The following is a 21,638-nucleotide window of genomic DNA, read 5'->3' on the forward strand; positions in this document are numbered from 1 at the left end:
GTTCTCATTCTGACTTCACTGGAGCTTCTACTGCTCTGCCTGTCAAAAAATAAGTGACTGAACGTGTATAAAAGTGCCTTGTCTAAATACCAGCCGGCAATCCAGACTATGCGAATGACATAAAACCTTTTCTGAGATAGCAGTGAGTAGAAAGGGTGCGGGTGTGGGTTTAGGTGCTGGTTACCGAGATTGTGAGTTTTCTGTCAAGATTGACTTAAATCATGTCGAAGTAATGTTGGAGTAAATGGCAGGGAACATGCAGAGGATGGGCAAACCAATAGATACAGAGCTTTATATTAATCTAAAAACAAGCCTGATGACCGAGTTCTGTCACACCCCTAGACCTTGTTTGACAACATGCCGAACTGAATGTGTCATAATACTAGAGATTATCTACAATATATTTACCTTTTCATGTATTTACACGATTTCCTTGTTCAAGTAATTAGGCTACATTTAAACCGAGGGGTTATTGAAAAGCAAGCGTGTGAACGTTTCCAATGACGGTCACTCCCTGCGTTAAAGAACAGATTTAAACAATTGATAATTATCTAAAAACGCATTCCAGGAGTCGTGTATCTTAAGTCTCCAATAGGCTATCTGAAGTAGCCTACTGTACATCCCTGACAAAGTCGCCAATAGATGTCTCCCTCATCAAGGGCGAAGTGTAGCTTTGTCTATGACGTAGGTCCATTTTTTTTAGGTCCACAAGCAACTGTAGCCTATGCCATCCCCCGTCGTCTCCAGGAAGTGGGTTTTTAAAAAGCCATCTGAATTCGTATTATGTTTCAGGTAGCAGAGATAAGGCGGAAAAAAGTATACCTGACTGTACGATGTGGCTATTGGAATGTGATGCCCTTGAGAACTCGGGATAGTACTGATGTATATTTAATCCAAACGCCGACAACGGAGATATACACTAATCCCTGGCTGACGGATTTGAACACTTCAGCAAAGCCGTTCACGAACCTTGCAGAACTGCAATGGTTTCAGGATATCTTAGAGGTGTCGATGCACCTTACTTCGTATTTTAAACGATATGCTGCATCACAGTCAGACAACTATGGCTAAATACTTTGCACTCTTAACCGTCTGGTCCCATTGCAGTTTCAGGATAGACGTTATCTAACGCATTTAGACAGGTTAAGCGTACAGTTGCGTTAGCTGTATAGACTCAGCGACGACCGGCTATTCCACATAGGTGTTAAACAGCAGAGATTTTGGATGTTTTGTGATCATGCGCTAGCATTTTCAGTGTCACTACGCGCGCCGGCTGCTCCAGTGGTAGCCTACAATGTATACCCCAGCTGAACTGTCTTCAGTACCACTACAGTGAACGATGCGGACGGACGTAGAGTACAGTCCGGTCGGCGAGGGCTTAGGGATGAGCGAGTTTTGGCTCTATGTGTGGATGCGGAGAGTGGCCGTGATCGCTGCACACGTCGCCTCCTTGGGATTTACGATATTAATGTGTCTTTTTTCCCGACCAGGAACAAGTAAGTTGGTTTGCGTCTCATTTTCATTTACGAAAATAAAAAAATACAATTGTTTGCATACTATCTTATTGTTGTTGTTTGTAGCCTAATAGTAGCTAATTGTGGCTGACAGCCATAGGCAGAAGATAATGCGGAAAGCATCGACTTTAGTACGATAAATTTACATTATGCTGTACGAAAATGTTTTTTCTTCAGCAATCTGAGCATTTAATTTACAATATTACACGATTTTACATGCTCTGTGTCACTTTTACGCATGGGGAATTAGCTAAATGATACGTACAATATGTGAATAAAACAGGCAATATGTCTGCGTATTTTATAATTGCGAGTTTAGAAATAGTTTTTAGGTAGAACTTGTATGTTACTGGAACTTCTTCCCACGAGTTCTTTTCCCTTGACAATTGTGCGTTTCCAGCTCGGTTTTAGAGTTAAGCTGCATCGACTTTAAAACACCCGACAGTGCTCTATTCCAGTTTCTGTGGGAGGGTAGACTTCAGAAAGCCATTTTCTAAACCATAAAAGACAACACAAAGCTTGGACAGGAATTACAAAGCCAGACGTCAACGGAGAGTGACGGCACCGCTCGTTAACAAAGGCCCAGTTTAGAGAGTTCATGGATTATTCATGCTCCGCTCTACGCCTCCGCCTTCTTTCTTGTCATCAGAACTTTTAAGCTTTGACAACACACGACATCCACTGAAGCAATTTCATGTCATAAAGTCAACCAGCATTTTGTTTAATTTGTAGCAGTTTACCGCACCAAAATGTTTTAATATTTTAAAGCAGTTTTATATTAACACTAGGCTTATTACACTTCCTAATTATTAATGGTTTTTGTCTTCCAGGTCTCTTCTCCTGGCACCCTGTATGCATGTCCATCTCTGTAAGTATCTCCACGCGCAATGAGCCTAATGCGCAATACTATATCCAGAGTTTTTTTATGAGCAAAAGCCACAAACTCAATTTTCTAAATTAACGTCGCGTAAGCAGAGGTACGCAGTCCTGCCGACTACAAGCTGACATTTGAACTGGTGGGTCACAGCTCACAAAAAGGCTAGATCAGAAGGAAGACTTTTGCCTGTACAGATAATGGACCCGTGTTTGACTTCCAAGTCCAAGGGAGCAAATGTTAGTTTTCATAGTCCTTACGTCAAAATATTAATATCTTGTCTATATAATTTTGTTAACATCTACACACCAATTAGTATTCCACGATTCAAAGTTATCCATATTTTCGTGCTGACATAAGCAATGTTGTTCCCTGCCCAGGTCTAATCCCCTACAATTCAGGCTGTCCCCATCACATCCTTACCATGTGCGTAAGCATTGTGCAGATGTGTGTTCGAGAGTGTAGTAGAGCCACGCAGAGACCTTTTGAAGGGCAGGTGCTGAAAGTAAGAACAGTGCACAACAACCCAGAAAAATTGAATTACAAGACCTAGTTATTGTACAAAATATATTTTAACAACATTAGTGATTAAAAATGAACGAATTGATGACAGCAACAATAATACAGACACATTCTTTATCAAATCAAAAGGGCAGGTGCTCGGACATCCAGATACCACCCCCAAGAGCCTGGTGTTTTAACTTGTGGCCAGCGGATGAATTATGCATTTTTGCCGCGTGAATAATGAATCGCACACACCGAAACCCAGGCTGGAGACAGCCTCGCCCTCTGCGTTTCGGCACGACGGATTGATTTCGTTTGGCTCGGAGGGCGCGTGGGCCGTAAGCCAGAGCGTCTCCTGTTCTCATGTATAAGGAAACGCCTGAGGGTTCGTGATTTGCGGCGATCTCAAGGCCGAGACTAGGGCACCGTTTCCAGTGTTCCAGCGCGCTGTCCGGGCCTGAACTGCACAGTGTCTTACTGTACGCAGTGAGTGCGCTACTGAAGCCCATTCATCCTCGCACGGCTCTAGCGGACTCGGGGACGCCTGTAACCCTCAGCTCGCGTTACAATGCGAGCCGACTGTAAATCTTGCACACTACAGTGCCGTTCAACTTCATGCAATTGATACTGACATAATGTAATCTACCTCCTGTTCCCTCTCTCTCCACTCTCCCTTTGCCCTTCTACGGCCTCATCTTCCATTTTCTCCCTCTTTTCATCTTCTTCCCTCCCTCTTCTCATTGGCCCCGTTCATGATTCTGATTCCTCCTCCCCCTCTCCCCCCCTCTCTCATTTCTCTCTCTCTCTCTCTCTCTCTTTCTCAGTTTTGTCTGTGCATGACTGAGGGGATCCTGCTCTTCTCCACGGAGGGCTCCCCGTTCTGCTTTAAGTCCCGTAAGGGGAAGGTGCGCCTGCACTGGTTCCTGCAGGCCCTGGTGGTGCTGGGCGGGGCCACCGGCCTGGGCTTCATGGTGGCCAGCAAGCGGGCGTTGGAGCGCCCCCACCTGGCCACCTGGCACAGCCTGCTGGGCGTGGGCACCCTGGTGGCCACCACGCTCCAGGCGGCCTGCGGCCTCTGCCTGCTCTTCCCCGAGCTGCTCCACGTCTCCTCCCACGGCCGCCTGCGGCTCTACCACGCCACCTGCGGGCTGCTGGCCTATCTCCTGGCAACCGTTACCGTGGTGCTGGCCATGTTCACCGACTGGTTTCAGGCCACCGTCAAGGGCCTGCTGTGGTACGCCTTCCTGCTTCTGCCGCTCTTCCCTGCGCTGGTGGTGATGAACCAGATCACCAACGCCCACCTGCCCAAGAAGAAGATCACCGCCTGAGTGGCTCTCTCTCTCTGAGGCGGTGAGGACGCGTGGGCTGACGTGTGTGACCGTACGCGGCACCTGCACTCGACGAAAACAGCATTTAAAACCTTCCCTTCCCTGGGAAAATTTGCACATTCTAGCACATACTGACTGAGCACCCAAAATGATGTGATGTTTCCTGTATAGTTTGGATAAGAGAAATTGTAACTGAAAATTAAGGGCTGCTTTTAGCACACGTGTGACATGTTACCTAGGGAGCAAATTTGGCATTTGTCAACTTGTGTTTTTTAATCGAAGGCCAGGGTATTTTCTACTGTATGTGTTATTTTAATTCAACCGTTTCTGTTTGTGAGGCACCCACATCGCTACGTCTATGGGCAGCGATGGAAGCAGGCTCGAGTGGGACGATGGGGTCCAAATCTTCCCCCGATTTCCCCCCCCCCCAAAATTTTTATGTGAGCCAAGCCTATTTTGACAGAAACACAACTGCACACAAAGGCGTTTGTGAATGTAGCACTCAAAAAGCTCTGCTAAGAGATCACAACAGAAACAGAATGCCGGTTATGATTTATCACCAGATTTACCAGTTTACTGAAAGGCACTGACATTTCCTAATGACATGCGGACAACCCATTATGAATTCTTATTCGTCTATCCAGGTCAGAGTTTACAAGGGGGCTGCTGTTTGCTTGAAATGGCAAATTTTAAACATACTTCAAAGGGGCACTTGCATCAAAGACTAATTTAATATGCTGCCCACAATAAAGGAACACATTGCGTAATATTTTCAAAGCCAAGTTAGACCAGAGCCAGACTCCTCTGCACACAATGCTGGTGATGTCACTGGAACGGAGGGCGCTCAGAACTGTGACACTGTCTGGGAGGGAGCTGGAAGTGATGGCCATTTGTTTTCTCTGTGCTGTCTGATTGCTCACACGCACCAAGCAGGCATTTCATCTGATCGTGCAGATGTACAGTTCGTAAAATGATGAATATTTAATTAAGGAATATTTATTTATTCAGGACGTGTCTCACCAGTCATTTTCAGTCAGGTAATGGTAAGGTCTGCTCAGGGATGACTGGGTTTTGGAAGGGTCCTTTCTGATCAGAGTAATGCAGAGTAAATACTGAACAGAAATCGGCACTCCAGATTCATGAAATGAAATGCAGTGGAGGAAACCAGGGGCTTCAATCTGTTGAGTGCTGATGGAATCCAGGTTGTAGAAGCTGATCATAATTCCAAAATATTAGCGCACTGCCCTGCGTGTTTAAATTTAATCAATCTATCCATTAAAGGTCTTCACTTCTGCGTTTCACTGCTTCAGAAATGAAGGTATTGGCCCGACGGCAGTTTTATGTTCCTGTTTATTGTGACGTTCATTGCAGTGTGCAGTTACGGCTGTCAATATCTTTGAGCCTGCACAAGACCCTTAAATATATTTGCTTGTCATCTTCCAGCAGTACAGCATGTTGCTTGATCAAAAAAAAAAAAAAAAAAGTAAGAGTTTTGCTAATTTATTCCTAAACCCTGGGCTATAACTTTTATTTTAATGGTACAATAGCACATTATTGTCTATGACCCAAGAACATTTGATAATGAAAAGTATTTCTCAGGGTTTTGAACTGAAAGAATGTTCAAGCTTATCTGTATGCACGTCTGACTATTTAAATGGTTGCGTATTTATGACTGGCAGAAGCCTGTCTGATTGCTGTGTGTTGCTCTGATAAAGATCTTAAATATCTGGGTTTGGACGTGTGCTTTTCTTCCTGCGGATTTTACAACGCGTCATTGGTGTCTTTTCAGGATTCCTTAGTTTGACATCATACAGGAATATCTTAATGCTTTTTAATGAATGGATGAATCTAAAGGTAAACACTAAATTACACAGAAATCTAATGGGCAGAACATTTAGCTATGAGCTGCAGACATGCACAATGATCAGTTTCAGCCATTATGATGATCCCAATCAAAATAAAAACAACACATTTAAAATAGCGGAATAATTAGTTAATTAGTGGAACTGGATTGTCCTTTTTTTTGTTCGTAATAATGCTGACGTACAGTTTTCCGAACTAAAGTTTCAACGTTCGTATAACAAGAACAATGTACTGTTGTGCTGCCACCTAGTGGTCACAATGCAAAGAATGGCGCCACAGATAGCCTGATGCAAAATACTTTGCTAGACATACAATCTGCTGCGATTCCGGAAACAAAAATATTACCGGAAATATCAGCGGCTCGGTGTGAACAAATGTGACAAGCTTCTGATAAGGCACTCATTAAGGACAAGATGGACCAGTTGTATTGTGATTTTTTTTTAACCATGAATGACCGTTTTATTCAATTGTGTACCTAAGTTCCAGACAGTGCAACGCACAAAAATAAATAGATTAATGATTCTGCCAGTTTGGAAAGCAGACACAAAAACAATCCACAGGATTACTTCACTAACCACAATTAGGGAGGGCTGCCATTTGTATGTCATTTAAGGGTTTCTAAACAGAGTGCTGTATTTGACCAGTACAAATATAAAGTTCAACAAGGTCTAATGGACTACACAAGGCCAAAAAACAGAAGGCCCGAATTGATGATGATAATAAAACAAAAATGTACCATCTTAATTCATAGGTTGTTTATATAGCTGTTTATCCCATGCCTTTGACCCGGAGTGGGGTGGTATGAGTGAAACCTGCCATTCTGAAAACAGTGCTGCCTACCAAACACACACACACACACACACACACCACAAGGTCTGGGCAGGAAACGTAGCTTAAATACACACACTAAGGACAGAAGGAATACATGCAGGAGGCGCTGTGCATCCAGAGACTGAACAGGCATGGAGGAAGCAAGGAAGGAGCTCCAATCGCGGCTGTGTTAACATTAACCCTGCGGAAGGACCTCCAATCGTGGCTGTGCTCACATAAACCCTGCGGAAGGACCTCCAATCACAGCTGGGTTAACATACACCCTGCGGAAGGGGCTCCAATCACGGCTGTGTTAACATAAACCCAGTGAAGGTGTTTCCTCCCTTGGAAGTGCGAAACTCTTATCAATCAGCCCTTTAAAGTTACTTCCAGATGCCTTGAGAAACTAAACTTTACCGTCGTAATTTCGGTTTTAAAATGGTCCTTATTAAATAGGCTAATTGGCTTTAGTACATTTAGATTTAAAGATAAAATGGGTTATTCTTTTAAGACAATGACTCGAGGGCTGTTAGGCCATTTCTCAACAGTGTGAATTACAGCGATCACAGAACGTACAGGTCCGAACGGTGGTTTAGAAACTTTACATTCCTTAATGTCTTTCCAAAAGCAGCGTAGCGCTGGCCAGACCAAACACACAACCGTCATTTCGCCGGCCTTTAAAAAGGGCTGAGTTTTGAGTACCTGGCAGGCCCCAGAACCTCCGCTGGGTTCCGTTTCATTGGCCCAGCGCGTCCCGCGGCCACGTTTCGGAGGCCAGAGGCGCGGTCCCCGGGCCTCACTGCTGACCCTCCTCGCAGATGAAGGCGATGGTGCCGTCCAGCAGGTCGTCCACGTTGACCGCCACGATCTCGGAGCCCGGCGGGCCGCTCGACGTGTCCGCCAGCGCCACGTACACCTGCGAGCCGCCCAGCCGCGACTGGTGCAGGGCGATCACCTGCTCGGCCCCGCCCGAGGGCTCCTCCGCCTGGATCACCTGCGCGGGGCGAGAGAAGCGCCGAAATCACGGCCGTTAACTCTGCGTCACCGCCCTCAGCCTCACGGGCCGAACACTGGCCCCCAGAAGGCTCGAGGTGAAACATACATGCTAGGAACCGAGAACGGAATGAGTGAAGGGAATATATGTATTAAATATCTGGTATTTTGGAGAATTTAGTCAGAATTTTCCAAAAGCTATATTTGCCAGAATGAAAACACTAAAGGCACCTGACCAGGAATAAGTGGGTTAGATAATGTATGGATGATGGATAAAATCCAGTTCCTCCTCTTTTCTAAGGCATGAGAGAACCTTTTTCCAGAGAAGCTTTTTCTGAGCTGAACCGTTTTGTATTTACAGCTACGCCTCAAGTTTAGTTTCTCTAAATAGAGATGGCTCTGTATTTTTATTTTTTTCTGAACCCACCAGAGCGTTGGCAACCGTTACCATGGTGCTAGCCGTGTGTGGAGCTGTACTGTCCACGTGCACAGTGTGGTCCAAACGGAGACGGAGGTGGAACTGAGGAAGGTGGGGCGGGTGCGGGTGTGGGTGCCAGTCCCCCGCTCCCCCCCTTGGGCCGTTACCATTTGGGAGCTGGAGGCCTGGGGGTCCTCCTCCAGGACGTCCTGGTGCTGGGACAGGAAGTGCTCCTGCACCTCCAGCTGGGTGGGGAAGACGAGGCTGCAGTGGGAGCAGCCGAAGGCCTGGCTCTGCTCGCCGAAGTGCTGGCTGCACAGGTGCTGCTGCATCTCCGCCGCGCTCTCGCAGGAGGCGGGGCAGTACAGGCACCTGAACGTTTCGGAGTCTGCAGACACGCGGGGTTAAGTACTGAGCACTGCACACAGGGATACGAGCACCGCACACAGGGATACTGAGCACTGCACACAGGGATACTGAGCACCGCACACAGGGATACGAGCACCGCACACAGGGATACTGAGCACTGCACACAGGAATACTGAGCACCGCACACAGGGATACTGAGCATCGCACACAGGGATACGAGCACCGCACAGTCACACACTGCAAAACAAGCCTGTCATTACTGTCAAGTGTTTCCCTGTTTCAGTCTGGTAATGAGACTTAAAATCTCTTTTTTTCTCTCTTTTTTGTCTCTCTCAAGTAGACAATATTAGCGTTTTAAGTCACTGTTTGCTTAACAAGTGAAATTTTCTTAACCCCATTGTCAAATCTTGAAATGACTCAAATTCTTTCACCTCACTGGCAACATTTTGTCTTATTTAGCAGAAAGCAACTGAAAAGCTTTTAAGCCTAAACATAAAACATACTTCTTGACTTATTCTTTGGTTTTTGCAGTGCAGCATCAAAGACAAAGTAAATACTTATATAGGACTCCTGCACTCCTGTATTTGCAAATCTGATTTTTTAAAATTCACCTGAACTTTCTATCAGTTTCATCAAACCTTCATCAGAGTTAGAAAGAAATACTGTCACAGCCATCCTAATGAAAATGCACCTGGTAAACTAATACTTTTGGCCTGTACATCTACCCACAGGATCATCCAAGTACACACCCACACACCTGTTGAATAGTTATATACTACTGTAAATGTATGCTGTCAGTGGTCAGCCATCTCAGCTCACTGTAAGACATTCTGAATTTGCAGTGAATCAGGAAATAAAAATCAATCAATCAATCAATCAATCAATCAATCGATTAATCAATCAAATCTGACTGTACAAATCTTCCCTTCAGCCCTTTAAAAGGCAGCGGCTACCTGGGTGATGCTCCTTCTTATGGGCCAGCAGTGCCTCACAGCCTGTGAAGGTCTCTTTGCAGTCCTCACACTCATAGAGCTTCTCTGTGGGGTGAAGGAAAGAGGGAAAGAAGGGGATAAATGAACAAAAGAGGGACAGAAGAGAAAAGAAGGCCCACAGGAAGGTAAGTGCAGAGGGTTAGAGTCTGGGGCACCATAGTGATTATAGTGCAGTTCTGACACTGATGACCCCATGCAGGGGTCAATGATGGTGTACCCGTTAAGCAGACATTCCCACATTAGTCACTCTATGGGGTACAGGGGAATCAGTGTGACTGACAGTCTGTGAGGTCTAAGGGGCAGAAGCGAGTCAGGGTGATTGACAGGCTGTGAGGTATATGAGATACAGGTGAGTCAGTCTGATTGACAAGCTGAGGTCTAAGGGGCAGAAGCGAGTCAGGGTGATTGACAGGCTGTGAGGTATATGGGGTACAGGTGAGTCAGGGTGATTGACAGGCTGTGAGGTATATGGGGTACAGGCGAGTCAGGGTGATTGACAGGCTGTGAGGTATATGGGGTACAGGTGAGTCAGTCTGATTGACAAGCTGAGGTCTAAGGGGCAGAAGCGAGTCAGGGTGATTGACAGGCTGTGAGGTCCACGGTGTACAGGTGAGTCAGGGTGATTGACAGGCTGTGAGGTATATGGGGTACAGGCGAGTCAGGGTGATTGACAGGCTGTGAGGTATATGGCGTACAGGTGAGTCAGGGTGATTGACAGGCTGTGAGGCCTATGGCGTACAGGCGAGTCAGGGTGATTGACAGACTGTGAGGCCTATGGGGCAGAGGTGAGTCAGGGTGATTGACAGGCTGTGAGGTATATGGGGTACAGGTGAGTCAGGGTGATTGACAGCCTGTGAGGCCTATGGCGTACAGGCAAGTTAGTGTGATTGACAAGCTGAGGTCTAAGGGGCAGAGGTGAGTCAGGGTGATTGACAGGCTGTGAGGTCCACGGTGTACAGGTGAGTCAGTGTGATTGACAGGCTGTGAGGTATATGGGGTACAGGTGAGTCAGGGTGATTGACAGGCTGTGAGGTATATGGGGTACAGGTGAGTCAGGGTGATTGACAGGCTGTGAGGTATATGGGGTACAGGTGAGTCAGGGTGATTGACAGGCTGTGAGGCCTATGGCGTACAGGCGGGTCAGGGTGATTGACAGCCTGAGGTCCCGTACCCGGATGCTCAGTTTTCTGGTGCTTGGCCAGGCTGGCGCTGGTGCAGAAGGCCTTGTTGCAGCTCGTACACTGAAACACAGACTTCAGCAGGCGGGGGCCCTGCCCAGCGAACACCTCGGGGTGGGTGGTGCGGTTGTGGTACCACAGTCCAGAGAGTTGCTGCAAAGACACACAAGTGATGGATGTAACAAACTACCTTCATTTCAACCCTACTTTGGGACACCTGAATCTACTAATGAGCAGCTCATTGAGATTTCTAGCTGTTGAAGGAGATGTGCTTTATTAGGGTTGGAGTGAAAACCAACAGGGAGATCTCCAGGAACAGGGTTGGGCAGACCTGTTTTAGAGAGTCCCGACCACTCACGTTAATTCCTGCAAATGATTGGTACATTTTTTACTACGACATTACTACAAGTGGGATCTTTATCTGGTAGACCTTTAACCAGGTAGGACCTTTACCTGGTGAGCTCATAACAGAGCGATGTGAAAGACCCTCACCTGGTAAGCCTTGTGGCAGATCTTGCAGCTGAAGGGCTTCTTTCCGATGTGGGTGACCATGTGCTTCATGAGCAGGGTTGCCGTGGTGAAGACCTTGCTGCACACGTCGCACTGGTGGTACTCCTTGGGGTGGCACTGCAGGATGTGCTTCCTGTGCTCCTCCAGGGACGGGAAACTCATCCGGCACTTCTGACAGTCATGGGGGTTCATTATGTCTGAGGCGGGAAACGGTATGGCCAATCAGAAAGGAGGAGGCTGCTTATAACCCTCCTGTGATAGGCTTCATGTCACATTCAGCTGAACATACCGAACACCAATCAGAGTAGCTCTTGCGAGCTTCACTTATCGTGTCCAACCAGCATGCTTTCACTTTCAACTCCCTTTTGACCAATGACAGGAAATCAGCTTGACTGATCAGGAAAACAATGGAGAAAATATGAAAGCACTCTTTATTTCTAGTTGGCTTAAACTCCTCCCTACGACTGCGTGTGGCCAATCACACAATGAACTGAAAAACTTCACGTGACAAGAGTCCAGTGTTGGATGCATAAGGATAATGGAGTATGATGGATGCATTAGGATAATGGAGTTCAAACACTGACCACACTCTGTAGGAACCCAGTGGAGGTTTGCGGAGGGATGTGTTGCTCTTACTGTGGAAGGTCTGCAGGTGAACGGACAGCCCGTTGGCCTGGCTGAAGCCCTTGCCACACTCCCTGCACACGTACGGCTTGTCCCCCGTGTGCGTGCGCACGTGGCGCGTCAGCTCGATGGACTGGGCGAACAGGGCTTCGCAGTACTGGCAGGCGTACATCTTTCCTGGGAGAACAGCGGGACGAAGAGTCAAGTGGATTTATTGGGTTCACTGATCAAATCAAATCAAATCAAAATTTATTTAAATAGCATATTTCACAAATAACTGTCACAATACGCTTCACAGACAAAACCCTGGCCTAAGCCCCCACAGGAGCAAGCCTAAGGCAACAGTGGCCAGGAAAAACTCCTTTTTTCCACACATTGAAGAGAAGAAAAATAACCCAAGCAGTATAACTTAAGGGAAGTGGCAGGAGCTGCCACTGTAACATTGCCCACAACACAGCAGAACTTATGTGGAATTGAAACCCCCCCGCTCTGTTTGTCCCTCCGGGGCTTCCGTACCTTCGGAGTGCTTCTTCTTGGTGTGGTAGGAGAGGGCGGCGGCCTGGCTGAAGCTCATGTCGCAGTGCTTGCACAGGAAGGGCCGCTCGCCCGTGTGCAGTCGCATGTGGTTCTTCAGGGACGAGTTGGCGGCGAACTTGGCCCCGCACTCCTTGCACACGTACGGCTTCTCGTCGAAGTGCTCGGTGCGCTTGTGGTACATCATGCCTGGAGCACATCAGCCAGGAGGCCACAGGTGAAGCACTGCAGGAAGCTCGAGAATATATACTGTATACTATCATTTCAGGAAAATGAGCAGAAATATCTGGACACGAAGCACAATGCCACAAAGCTGCGTGAGAAATGTGTGTTTTCTTTAGCGAGCTATGACTGGCCCCAAGATTTAATCAAATGCACTGAGCCAGTTAAAGGGCATATGCAATTCAATCAAACCACAATTAAGTTTTATTTTTTTGGACTGAGACAAAACTCCAGATTTCATAAATACATCTGCCACTGTTTTGCTAAATGCAGCAAAACTTCACTGAAGCTGTTGAAGACCCAGATAACACAAAACCTTCTCACAATGTTCCTGTCACGTAGTGGCAATGTTCCAGTGGCATTGGCAAAACGTTCTGGTAACATTGCGAGAACATTTTGTTTTAGTCGGGGGACAGACCACATAGGCCAAAAACATACATTTTATTTGTTATAAATTCAAAAACATTGCACAGGGAGCATTGAAACGCAGCATATTATTCTGTCCTCAGTTTCAGTAAATGGGAGTTTCACTGTCTGGCTTAACCCTACTTTTGCTGGGCAAATGTGTTCACGGACACCAGACGAGTCCCCCCCCCCCCCTCACCTGACGGGTGGGCGAAGGTCTTCCCGCAGATGTCGCAGGCCACCTGCTCCTGCCTCTTCCTCTTTTTGGCGACGGGGGTGTGGTGGGCCTGGGACAGGTGCTGCTTCAGCGCCCGTGGGTTGGGCAGCTCCTGCGGGCACTGGGGGCAGCGCTGGCGCGTCTCCTGGGACAGGCGGCACCTCTTGCGGTGCACCTCCATCCGGCACATGAAGGCGAAGGCCTTCCCGCACCACTGGCAGAAGCACTCCTTCCTCTTCCCCTTGCCCGGCTCGTCCTGCGGCGCGCCGCCGGCCGCCTGCGGCTCCGCCCTCAGCTCCGCCTCCTTCCCTGGGAAGGCCAATCGAAACGTTCAAAAATGTGCTGAAATGAGAAACGACTGTCGAGCAACTGGGGGTCATCACTGCTTCAATGAGGTGCACTTCTCTCCCCATTAAGTGGGGCTCAATCATTTGCTAAAAAGGGAAGCCAATCAAAAGGTACAAAAATGTTTCAAATTGAGAAGCAATCATTAGAGCAACTGAAGTTATTCCTGCTTCAATGAGGTGCACCTCCCTCCCCATACAGTGGGGTTCTGTCACGGGTTAAAAATTAAACATGGATGCTTTTTCTAAGTCAGGGTGGCTGTCGGGATGAATGTGCAAGCGATCCTCCTGGTCCAGTCATGCTAGCGCTTCCTCACCTGCCCCCTCCAGGTCTTCCCTGAGGGGCAGGAGCTGAGGGAAGGCCCCCTGGCTCAGGGAGAGCAGGGTGCAGAAGGGCTGGGCGGGGAGCGACTGCTCCTCCAAGACGCGTCCCAGGACGTCCTTCAGGGACGCGCTCTCGTCCCCCGTCCCGCAGCGCGCCATGAACTGTGGGACAAAAAAACGGAGCACAGGCTCACTGATTCTCTCTCCCCTCAGCTGCAACGACGGGGACAGAGCGGTTCCCATCCCGCCCTGCCAGAGTCGTAACGCACCTCAGCGACTTCCTGCGGCGCACTCTCCGTTTCCTTCAGCAGATCCTCGGAGACGCTCACGTCACCCGCCGCCTCCAGGATCAACGCTCTGTGCTTCAAGAGGAGGTCCAGGTGCAGGCTCTCAGAGTCCATAACTAAGAAATATTAATCGCTCAGGATTTGCGGACTTGGGTTATAATCGACCTTCATAATACTGCAAATATTTCCGAACAACAATAACTAAAACCATTCATCAACATTCAACAGCATCATCAGAAAAAAAATGAAAGTAAAAGACAACGAGTCACTCAATATTAAAAGTTTCCAGAAAACATATGCCATTTTCAACAGAATTTTGAAATATGCATCTGATTTGAGGTGCTTTGGATACTGGGCGTGAGGTCACGCCTGGGGTGTCTCTCACCAGAGTGCAGGAGTTTCTGGGCTCCAGGTTCCTCCCTGACCTCCTGGATGAGCGAGCCCAGGGATGGGTCCCAGGCTCCTGCTCGGAAGAGCAGCCTCCACACCGTCAGGGCAAGGCCGGAGCCTCCGTCCAGCGCCACAGAGAGCAGCCTGTCCACACACTGAGCGTCGCCGTCCTCATTCAGCTGGGCCTGGATACACTGAGAGTGAACACAGGTCAAAGGTCACGCACTAACACTGTAATGCTCTGCCCCGAGTAACACTGATTGCACAGACTACAAAGAAAGAACACAGGGTTGCCTAATCCTGCTCCTTAGGTTCGGAATGAAAACCCAAAGGATGGTAGATCTCCAGGAACAGGATTTGGCAGCCCTGGGTTAAACCAACTGTAATAATATATATTCAATTGGTACACAGATAAAACACAGGTTAGATTAACTGTAATACATATTTCTGCACATAAAGGAAGAACACAGCTCAAAACTATTGTAATACTTACATAAAAGAAAGAGGTCAAAGGTCAGATATGCTGTAACAGATTAAGGCAGGATGCTGATACCTCTCTCTCTTCTGCTGCAATACCAGCCGTTGCCTCCAGGCTACGCTGAAGGGCCTGGAGATCTAAGGGTGATTCTGTGATTCTGCAGCGGTACTTTGCCAACAGACTGGCTGCACGTTCCTCCTCCGGATTATCAGCTGACAAGTCATTTGGAGGTGGCAGTAAAAAAAAATGAAACATGAATTATTCACATAAAATTTCTGAAAATGACTGCAGGACATTAAAAGCAATTTTGCTCCTTTTTTTGGAAAGGCAGATCTAAACTGCTATTATTTCTACTGTGGCCTTTAGCTACTTAGACAATGCCCAATGAAAATTCACTCTTAACTGAAATCATTTAATAGTGGGTGATTCTGAAAACACTCATGAACGCATTACTAATGTTAGTTTCCAGCTCATTTCAGCTGGACTTACTTTAAGAAACTTCCAAAGACAGACTTTGAAGTCTTACACCAAGTCGTGCCTAAAAGGGAAATCCGCACCTCACACTGTGGATTCCCCAGAAAATCTGTCACACATTGTCTGTTCCTATCGACCATGATAAAGGGCTTCGTTGGGTCAGAACTGACGTCTGCCTACAGTTATCCAATCCTTCCCAGTCCAGACTGACACAAGCGCCGATAGTCTCACCAGAAGGTTTCTCGGTGGCGTCCCAGTGAGTCTGGACCCTGGCCAGCAGCTGCTCCAGGCTGGTGGAGCTGTGTTCGAGGGCCTGGAGCACCCTGAGGAGGCCCCCCTCGCTCAACTCCCCCTCCTCCACCCGCGTGACCAGGCGCTCCGCTGCCTCCCGGGGGTCCGCGCCTCCACAGCACTCCTGCACCACCTGAGGAACGGAGGCCAGAGCTGACTACACCTGAGCTCTTCTTACTTGGACCCCACCCAAAGAGCCTATCACTGACCTACCACCTGAGGAACAGAGGCCAGAGCTGGCTATAGAGCTCTTCACCTTCTTACCTGGACCCCACCCAAAGAGCCTGTCACTGACCTACCACCTGAGGAACAGAGGCCAGAGCTGACTACACCTGAGCTCTTCACCTGCTTTCCTGGACCCCGCCCAAAGAGCCTATCACTGACCTACAACCTGACACCACAAACCAAAGGGTAACCGAAGACGGTTCATTGAAGACTGGATAATGTTGATGCTACCACTGGAACAGACACAGTTCCTTCCTGAATGGCTATGAAACCCTGGTTACTATTTAACTGACCTCTGTAGATGCATAGAAAGTTTAATGTAAAATCCATTTATCCATCCATTATCTGTACCTGCTTAATCCTGGGCAGGGTCACTCGGGGGGTGCTAGAGCCTATGCCAGCGTGCACTTGGAAAAAGGCAGGAATACACCTTGGACAGGTTGCCAATCTACCACAGGGCACACGCACCATTCACTCACACACTCATACCAACGGGTAATTAAGAGTCTCCAATTAGCCTACATGCATGTCTTTGGACTGTGGGGAGGAAACCGGAGTACCCAGTTTCTGGAGAACCGAAAAAACCTGATTCTGCAAATCAACCACTAGATTCTTTGCTGAGGACCTTGAGTAGTAGAATCAGGTGTGTTGCTGTTTGGTTGGAACAAAAGCCTGCACCCACACCAGACTTTTCTGGATAAAACTGAGGACCCCTGATTTAACATAATGGGCGAGAGGCGGGATTGAGGACCCCTGTGGTACGCCGCTGTCACACCTTCCTCTCCTGCTCGTCCAGGCAGCCCTCCGCGGCTGCGATCAGGCTCTCCGAGACGGCGCTGATCCCAGAGAGGCTCTCGATCAGCTCTGCAGAGTAGTCCAACAGCACGCTGCTCCTGAGCGGCTCCCCGACGGCTTGCTCTGTCACACAAACATCATCGCCTTCCACACAGAAGGCACATTAACATGTAGGAAAGAACTTACGACATGTATATCACTTATCACAGGGGGTTGGTTATAAAGTGTGAGGTATTATAGGTTGTCACAGACAGCTCCATGCACTTATATCAATATGACAGCATCCATGCAATTTTGCGATCATGACACAGGTACCACTTTTTTTTTCTTTCCCTCAAGGTTAGCTTAGTAACATGTGACAGGGTAACTGAGTTACTGCAGCGTCCTGGGTATTTTTTAAAAAGCTGAGCAGGCTGTCTCACTTTATTCACACAGAAGGACAGCAGAGAGTTACAGGCAGAGATGGGATCACAGTACAGTACAGAAAATCAAACCCACACCCACGTGAGAGTATGTATACGGGCAGCAGATTGGCAGCCCAACAGACTGCACAGCACAGTCTCCCGTGTTTTTTTTTGTCTCTGTCTCTTTCCGTACCTTCAGGCTCCACGCTGTCCTCTTCCTGGCGCTCTGTCCCTTTCTGCAACAGTGTGGTGAGATCCGGGTTGGCCTCCTTGAAGAGGCCCAGAAACGCGAGGACGGTGCGTGACGACAGGCTCTTGCCCTCTGTCACTCTGCTCAACAGTCTGCGCAGAACGCCGGAACCTTCTGGGTCTTCCTTACAGCAGTCTAGAATGACCTGAAATGACAAAGATTACCAGCATGGACAGAGGCCCAGAGAGCAATGCTGCACAGAAAGTTTCACCTAAGGAAAGAGTTCAAGTTTGGCTCTGGCACACAAGCACCACCAGTGAAGATACCCATCATCTGGTGATGTCTGTGGGTCACAATCTTCAGGCAGTCAGCGAAAGCAAAGAATTAGCAAACAAGTACTAAATATGATGACATTATTTCAAATTATGCTCATTTGTACAATTACTTTTGCTCCCCAAAAATGGGGGGGGGGAAACTATGTATAAAAAGACCTGTAATTCCAGCACAAATTGCCCGACATGGGTGTAAATACCCTCAAATTAAAGCTGATAATCAGCACTTTAACATCACATTCATTGTTTTATTTCAAATATAATGTGGAGTACAGAGCTAAAACAATAAATATTGTATCAGCGGAGAGCAACAGCCTAAATATGACTTCCCAGAACTGAAAGTTCCACATATATTGCAACCCCAGAATAGGTAGCCCACCGATGCCTTCATGGTGACATGTTGAGTGTCCGGCAACAAAACACTTCATTCTTACCTGTCTCTCTTCACTTGAAATGGCCTCCCATGTCTCCACTGTTTTCAGCCAGGGCTGGATGTCCCATGCCACCTCAGAGACCCTGTCCAAGCTCTGGAACAGGAATGTCAAGTCTCCATCATCTGTCCCTGCGAGAAGACCACCAAGGGAATGTTTAAAGGGACCCAGCAACTAATCCATATTATACTAATTAAACCAAACTGACAGAGGCACACAACCGTCACATAACAATCACATCAGTAACAACACTTTTAAGTGCTGTAGAGAGGATCCTTCAAATACTAAATACTATGAAGGCAGCAGAAGGAACTGGAATGACTAACTCCAGGTGGACACCAGGAAGAGTAGCTACTGCATTTACAGTAGCTAATGGAGATCTAAACAGGAGATCTAACAGACCTGAACATCAAGACTAAAGACAATTAATTCACCTGTGTTCTCTGATGATTCCAGGCGAGCTTTTTTACAAGGTGATACCTCAAGACCACTGTGGAGATCCTGCGTGGCCGACTGATCACCCAGCTGCTCTGTAATGGCAGCGTACTCACTAGAGCCATTGATGACCTCTCGATCCCCAGATTCGGCTGCCGCCATCTCGGTCTCCTGTAGAGCCCCACTCAGGTTGGCCGGTGAAGGCTCCTTATTTGCGCTTGGCACAGCAGCGTCTGTGCCAGCCATCCGGGTGTCGGAGCCAGAGCTCTGCTGGTCTTTGGCGGGAGACTGCACGGGCGACTGCTTCATTAGGCTGGTGAGGATGTTCTTGCAGCTGACGGCCACGTCGAACATCTGCAGGCTGTCGGCGGCGGTGATGACCCGGGTGAGGTTGTGCTTGCCTGGGGGGAGCTTGCCCGTGTAGACCATCTCCAGCAGGTTGGAGAACTCCTGTGAGGTGACCACGGCGGGGTCGATGGAAATGCTCTCCGAACCCTCCAGCACAGACTTGAAGAGCAGGCTGGAGGCGGCTAGCACAAGCTTGTGGGCCCTGTGAGGTTCGTCCCCCACCAGGATGGTGCAGTCGCAGAACTGGCCCTCCTTGCGGAGGGTGTGCAACTGCTGCATTAGCTGCCGGCTGTAATTTGGGAGCTCCATGGGGAACTGCTGATAGGAGACATATTTATTAATAATGGATGACAACACTAGGGGGAGCACCTCCACGTTGTCAGCATAGACTCTGGATGAAAAATATTATTTATTTATTCATTTATATCGTCGTTTAAAAGGAACCGCGTACAACTGACAGGTCAGATGTACCCGGTGCACACAGAACAGTTCTGGGGATGTACCGGTGAGCTATTGAGCTAATTTACAGTTACATTTCTCAGGAATGAATTTTTAAGTATAATGAAATCTGAAATAAAACTAAAACATGAAAATAAAATTTTTGTACAATTAAAGTACAAGGATACTGGATTTAAAAGGCAAGATCTTAGACATTTTTGTTACGCAAGAAAAAAGACAGTTAAATATGATTCATGTTTAAATCCGATGATATGACAATCAAAAATGATCCGTTCGTTTCTCTGTTCCCATGGTAGGTAGGCTAGATTCTTTTGACAGGCACATACATACACGGGCTAACGACTGTGAAACACAAGTCTGCATACACCCGAACCAACACAGCGTTAAGTAAGTTACTGTGTACATACTATGTTGTCCAAAACATTATTGATAATATTAAGCCAAGCAAAACAGGAACATATTTCTAACGTTAGCTGGTTAGCAAGTTAGCAAACATATTTGATTCAAGGTCAGTATTTTGGGGGACATTTTTCTTTGGAATGATTCATTCAATGTTGTATTTGCTAGAACTGTGTCATTTGTATTATATTAATGGCAAGTTATTATCACATTGTGCAAGCTTGCAATACAGGCTCGCTCAATTGTAGCTCTATGCCTGGCGTGCATGAGCCAACTGCTAGCAAAGCAACATTGCTAATGAGCAAACTAGTACCAAACACACAATAATAGTTTCAGCTAGCCAAAATTCCAATGGCAAACTAGGCTTGCCAGTTTGCTAGATAATTTATATGTGATGCAGATGCAAATAAATAACCTCGTATTACTGAAGGCAATTCGCTAACGTTTGCGAAGCATTGTGGAGAGCGCCATTACTAATATACACAACGTAAGGTAAGTGGCAAAGGCCTAGGACTGATCTATGATTCAGTTTCGGTAGGTAGCCAAATTCGAGTAACCATCCCCAAACACAATTCAAACTTCTCACTTTACCTTAACTGTAATTCAAATAATCCAGCTCTTTATTTAAACTCGATCGGTGGACAAAACTATCATGAGCAATAAAGATTCTGTATTTTGAACATGGCGAACGGTCTTCTCGCTCCTCTAGAGCCACTCCACTGCGCAGGCTCAAAACTGATATTGGATGTCCTAGGCTATTCTATTTATAACAGTTGTAATCCAGGTGGTCATTGTCGCATTGGCAGGGTAGATTTTGCAAGTATGAATTAATATCATTGTATGCACAGTGCTTTGTATGTGTGATGAACGTGGAATTTTTGTACTTTGAAAACGTATTTTCTTTTTCTCAGATTTTATTTATAACAGTCAGATAGATGCAATCCAGGTGGCGATCTCAGTCATTGTCGCACATTTGCAAAGCAGGAAATCACGCGGACACACATTCTGTAGGATTTATTTACTAAGTTTTTATTTTAAAAACTATTCGAACCTAGAAAACGGAAGCCGATCTTGGTGCAATTATTTATTCATTCAATTTCAGTGGCCATAGACGTGTAAGATGAGACATTTCTTTAGTGGATAACGTTGTACTTTGCATGAAATTTATTTATAAATGGTTTATATATAATTTTATTTTTATAGTTTATATGTTTCCATTCCTACTTCTCACACTTTTCCCCATGAAAATGCACTCTTTGGAGTAGACTTCTGTATGGTGTGCAGTCACTATATTTTCTTTATTGGTGTTAGGCTGTTAGTTCAGATGTTCTATTGTAAATCTGTTCAGTCACATGACTAAATAAAGTGCTTCACAATCAAATTAGGGTCAATTGCTTCCTTATATTTTGAATTACAAAAAGCTTTACAGCATGGTGCAGTATAATTCTAATTGCCCTTTAATACTGGAACCACACTGAGCTTTACTGGTTCTGCATTGCAGCGCGCAAGCACTAACCTGGGTCAAATATATAATTGTTTTGGCTTCAAATACTTTTCTACACTTTACTGAGCTTGTCTAGTGTATTGGAACCTATGACATACTCTCAAAAAGTGCAAACCCTGCCTTTTGGTCCTATTGGCAGGCTCAGTTGCACCAGGCAAGATCAACAGAGCACA

General features: G+C 46.9%; 2 protein-coding genes across 4 annotated transcripts; one reads left to right on the forward strand and one right to left on the reverse strand.

Annotated features, from left to right (window-relative positions):
• The first annotated feature begins 44 nt into the window (after nt 1–44).
• Nucleotides 45–5,947, forward strand: LOC118211600 (cytochrome b561 domain-containing protein 1). Its single transcript, XM_035388940.1, has 3 exons — nt 45–1,496; nt 2,345–2,382; nt 3,717–5,947. The coding sequence occupies exons 1-3, from the start codon at nt 1,340–1,342 to the stop codon at nt 4,218–4,220; spliced, it is 699 nt and encodes a 232-aa protein (XP_035244831.1). The 5' UTR covers nt 45–1,339; the 3' UTR covers nt 4,221–5,947.
• Nucleotides 2,475–20,690, reverse strand: zbtb40 (zinc finger and BTB domain containing 40). Of its 3 annotated transcripts, XR_004762031.1 has the most exons (19): nt 20,553–20,690; nt 18,755–19,418; nt 18,324–18,451; nt 17,561–17,762; nt 16,944–17,107; nt 15,884–16,076; nt 15,254–15,390; nt 14,696–14,894; nt 14,293–14,426; nt 14,017–14,185; nt 13,338–13,664; nt 12,494–12,700; nt 11,990–12,154; nt 11,336–11,550; nt 10,837–10,996; nt 9,627–9,710; nt 8,472–8,692; nt 7,596–7,887; nt 2,475–2,887 (listed from the first exon to the last, which is right to left on the reverse strand). XR_004762031.1 is itself a non-coding variant. In XM_035388933.1 (18 exons), the coding sequence occupies exons 2-18, from the start codon at nt 19,410–19,412 to the stop codon at nt 7,690–7,692; spliced, it is 3,561 nt and encodes a 1,186-aa protein (XP_035244824.1). In that variant the 5' UTR covers nt 19,413–19,418; nt 20,553–20,690; the 3' UTR covers nt 6,997–7,689. The 3 variants fall into 3 exon arrangements, 2 of the variants coding, with proteins under 2 accessions (XP_035244824.1, XP_035244826.1); XM_035388933.1 differs by lacking the exon at nt 2,475–2,887 and having other exon boundaries at nt 6,997–7,887; XM_035388935.1 differs by lacking the exon at nt 2,475–2,887 and having other exon boundaries at nt 6,997–7,887; nt 18,755–19,421; nt 20,553–20,680.
• Between the last annotated feature and the right edge of the window lie 948 nt (nt 20,691–21,638).

The sequence above is a fragment of the Anguilla anguilla genome, chromosome 13 (assembly GCF_013347855.1).
Source record: "Anguilla anguilla isolate fAngAng1 chromosome 13, fAngAng1.pri, whole genome shotgun sequence".
Taxonomy (NCBI): Eukaryota; Metazoa; Chordata; class Actinopteri; order Anguilliformes; family Anguillidae; genus Anguilla; species Anguilla anguilla.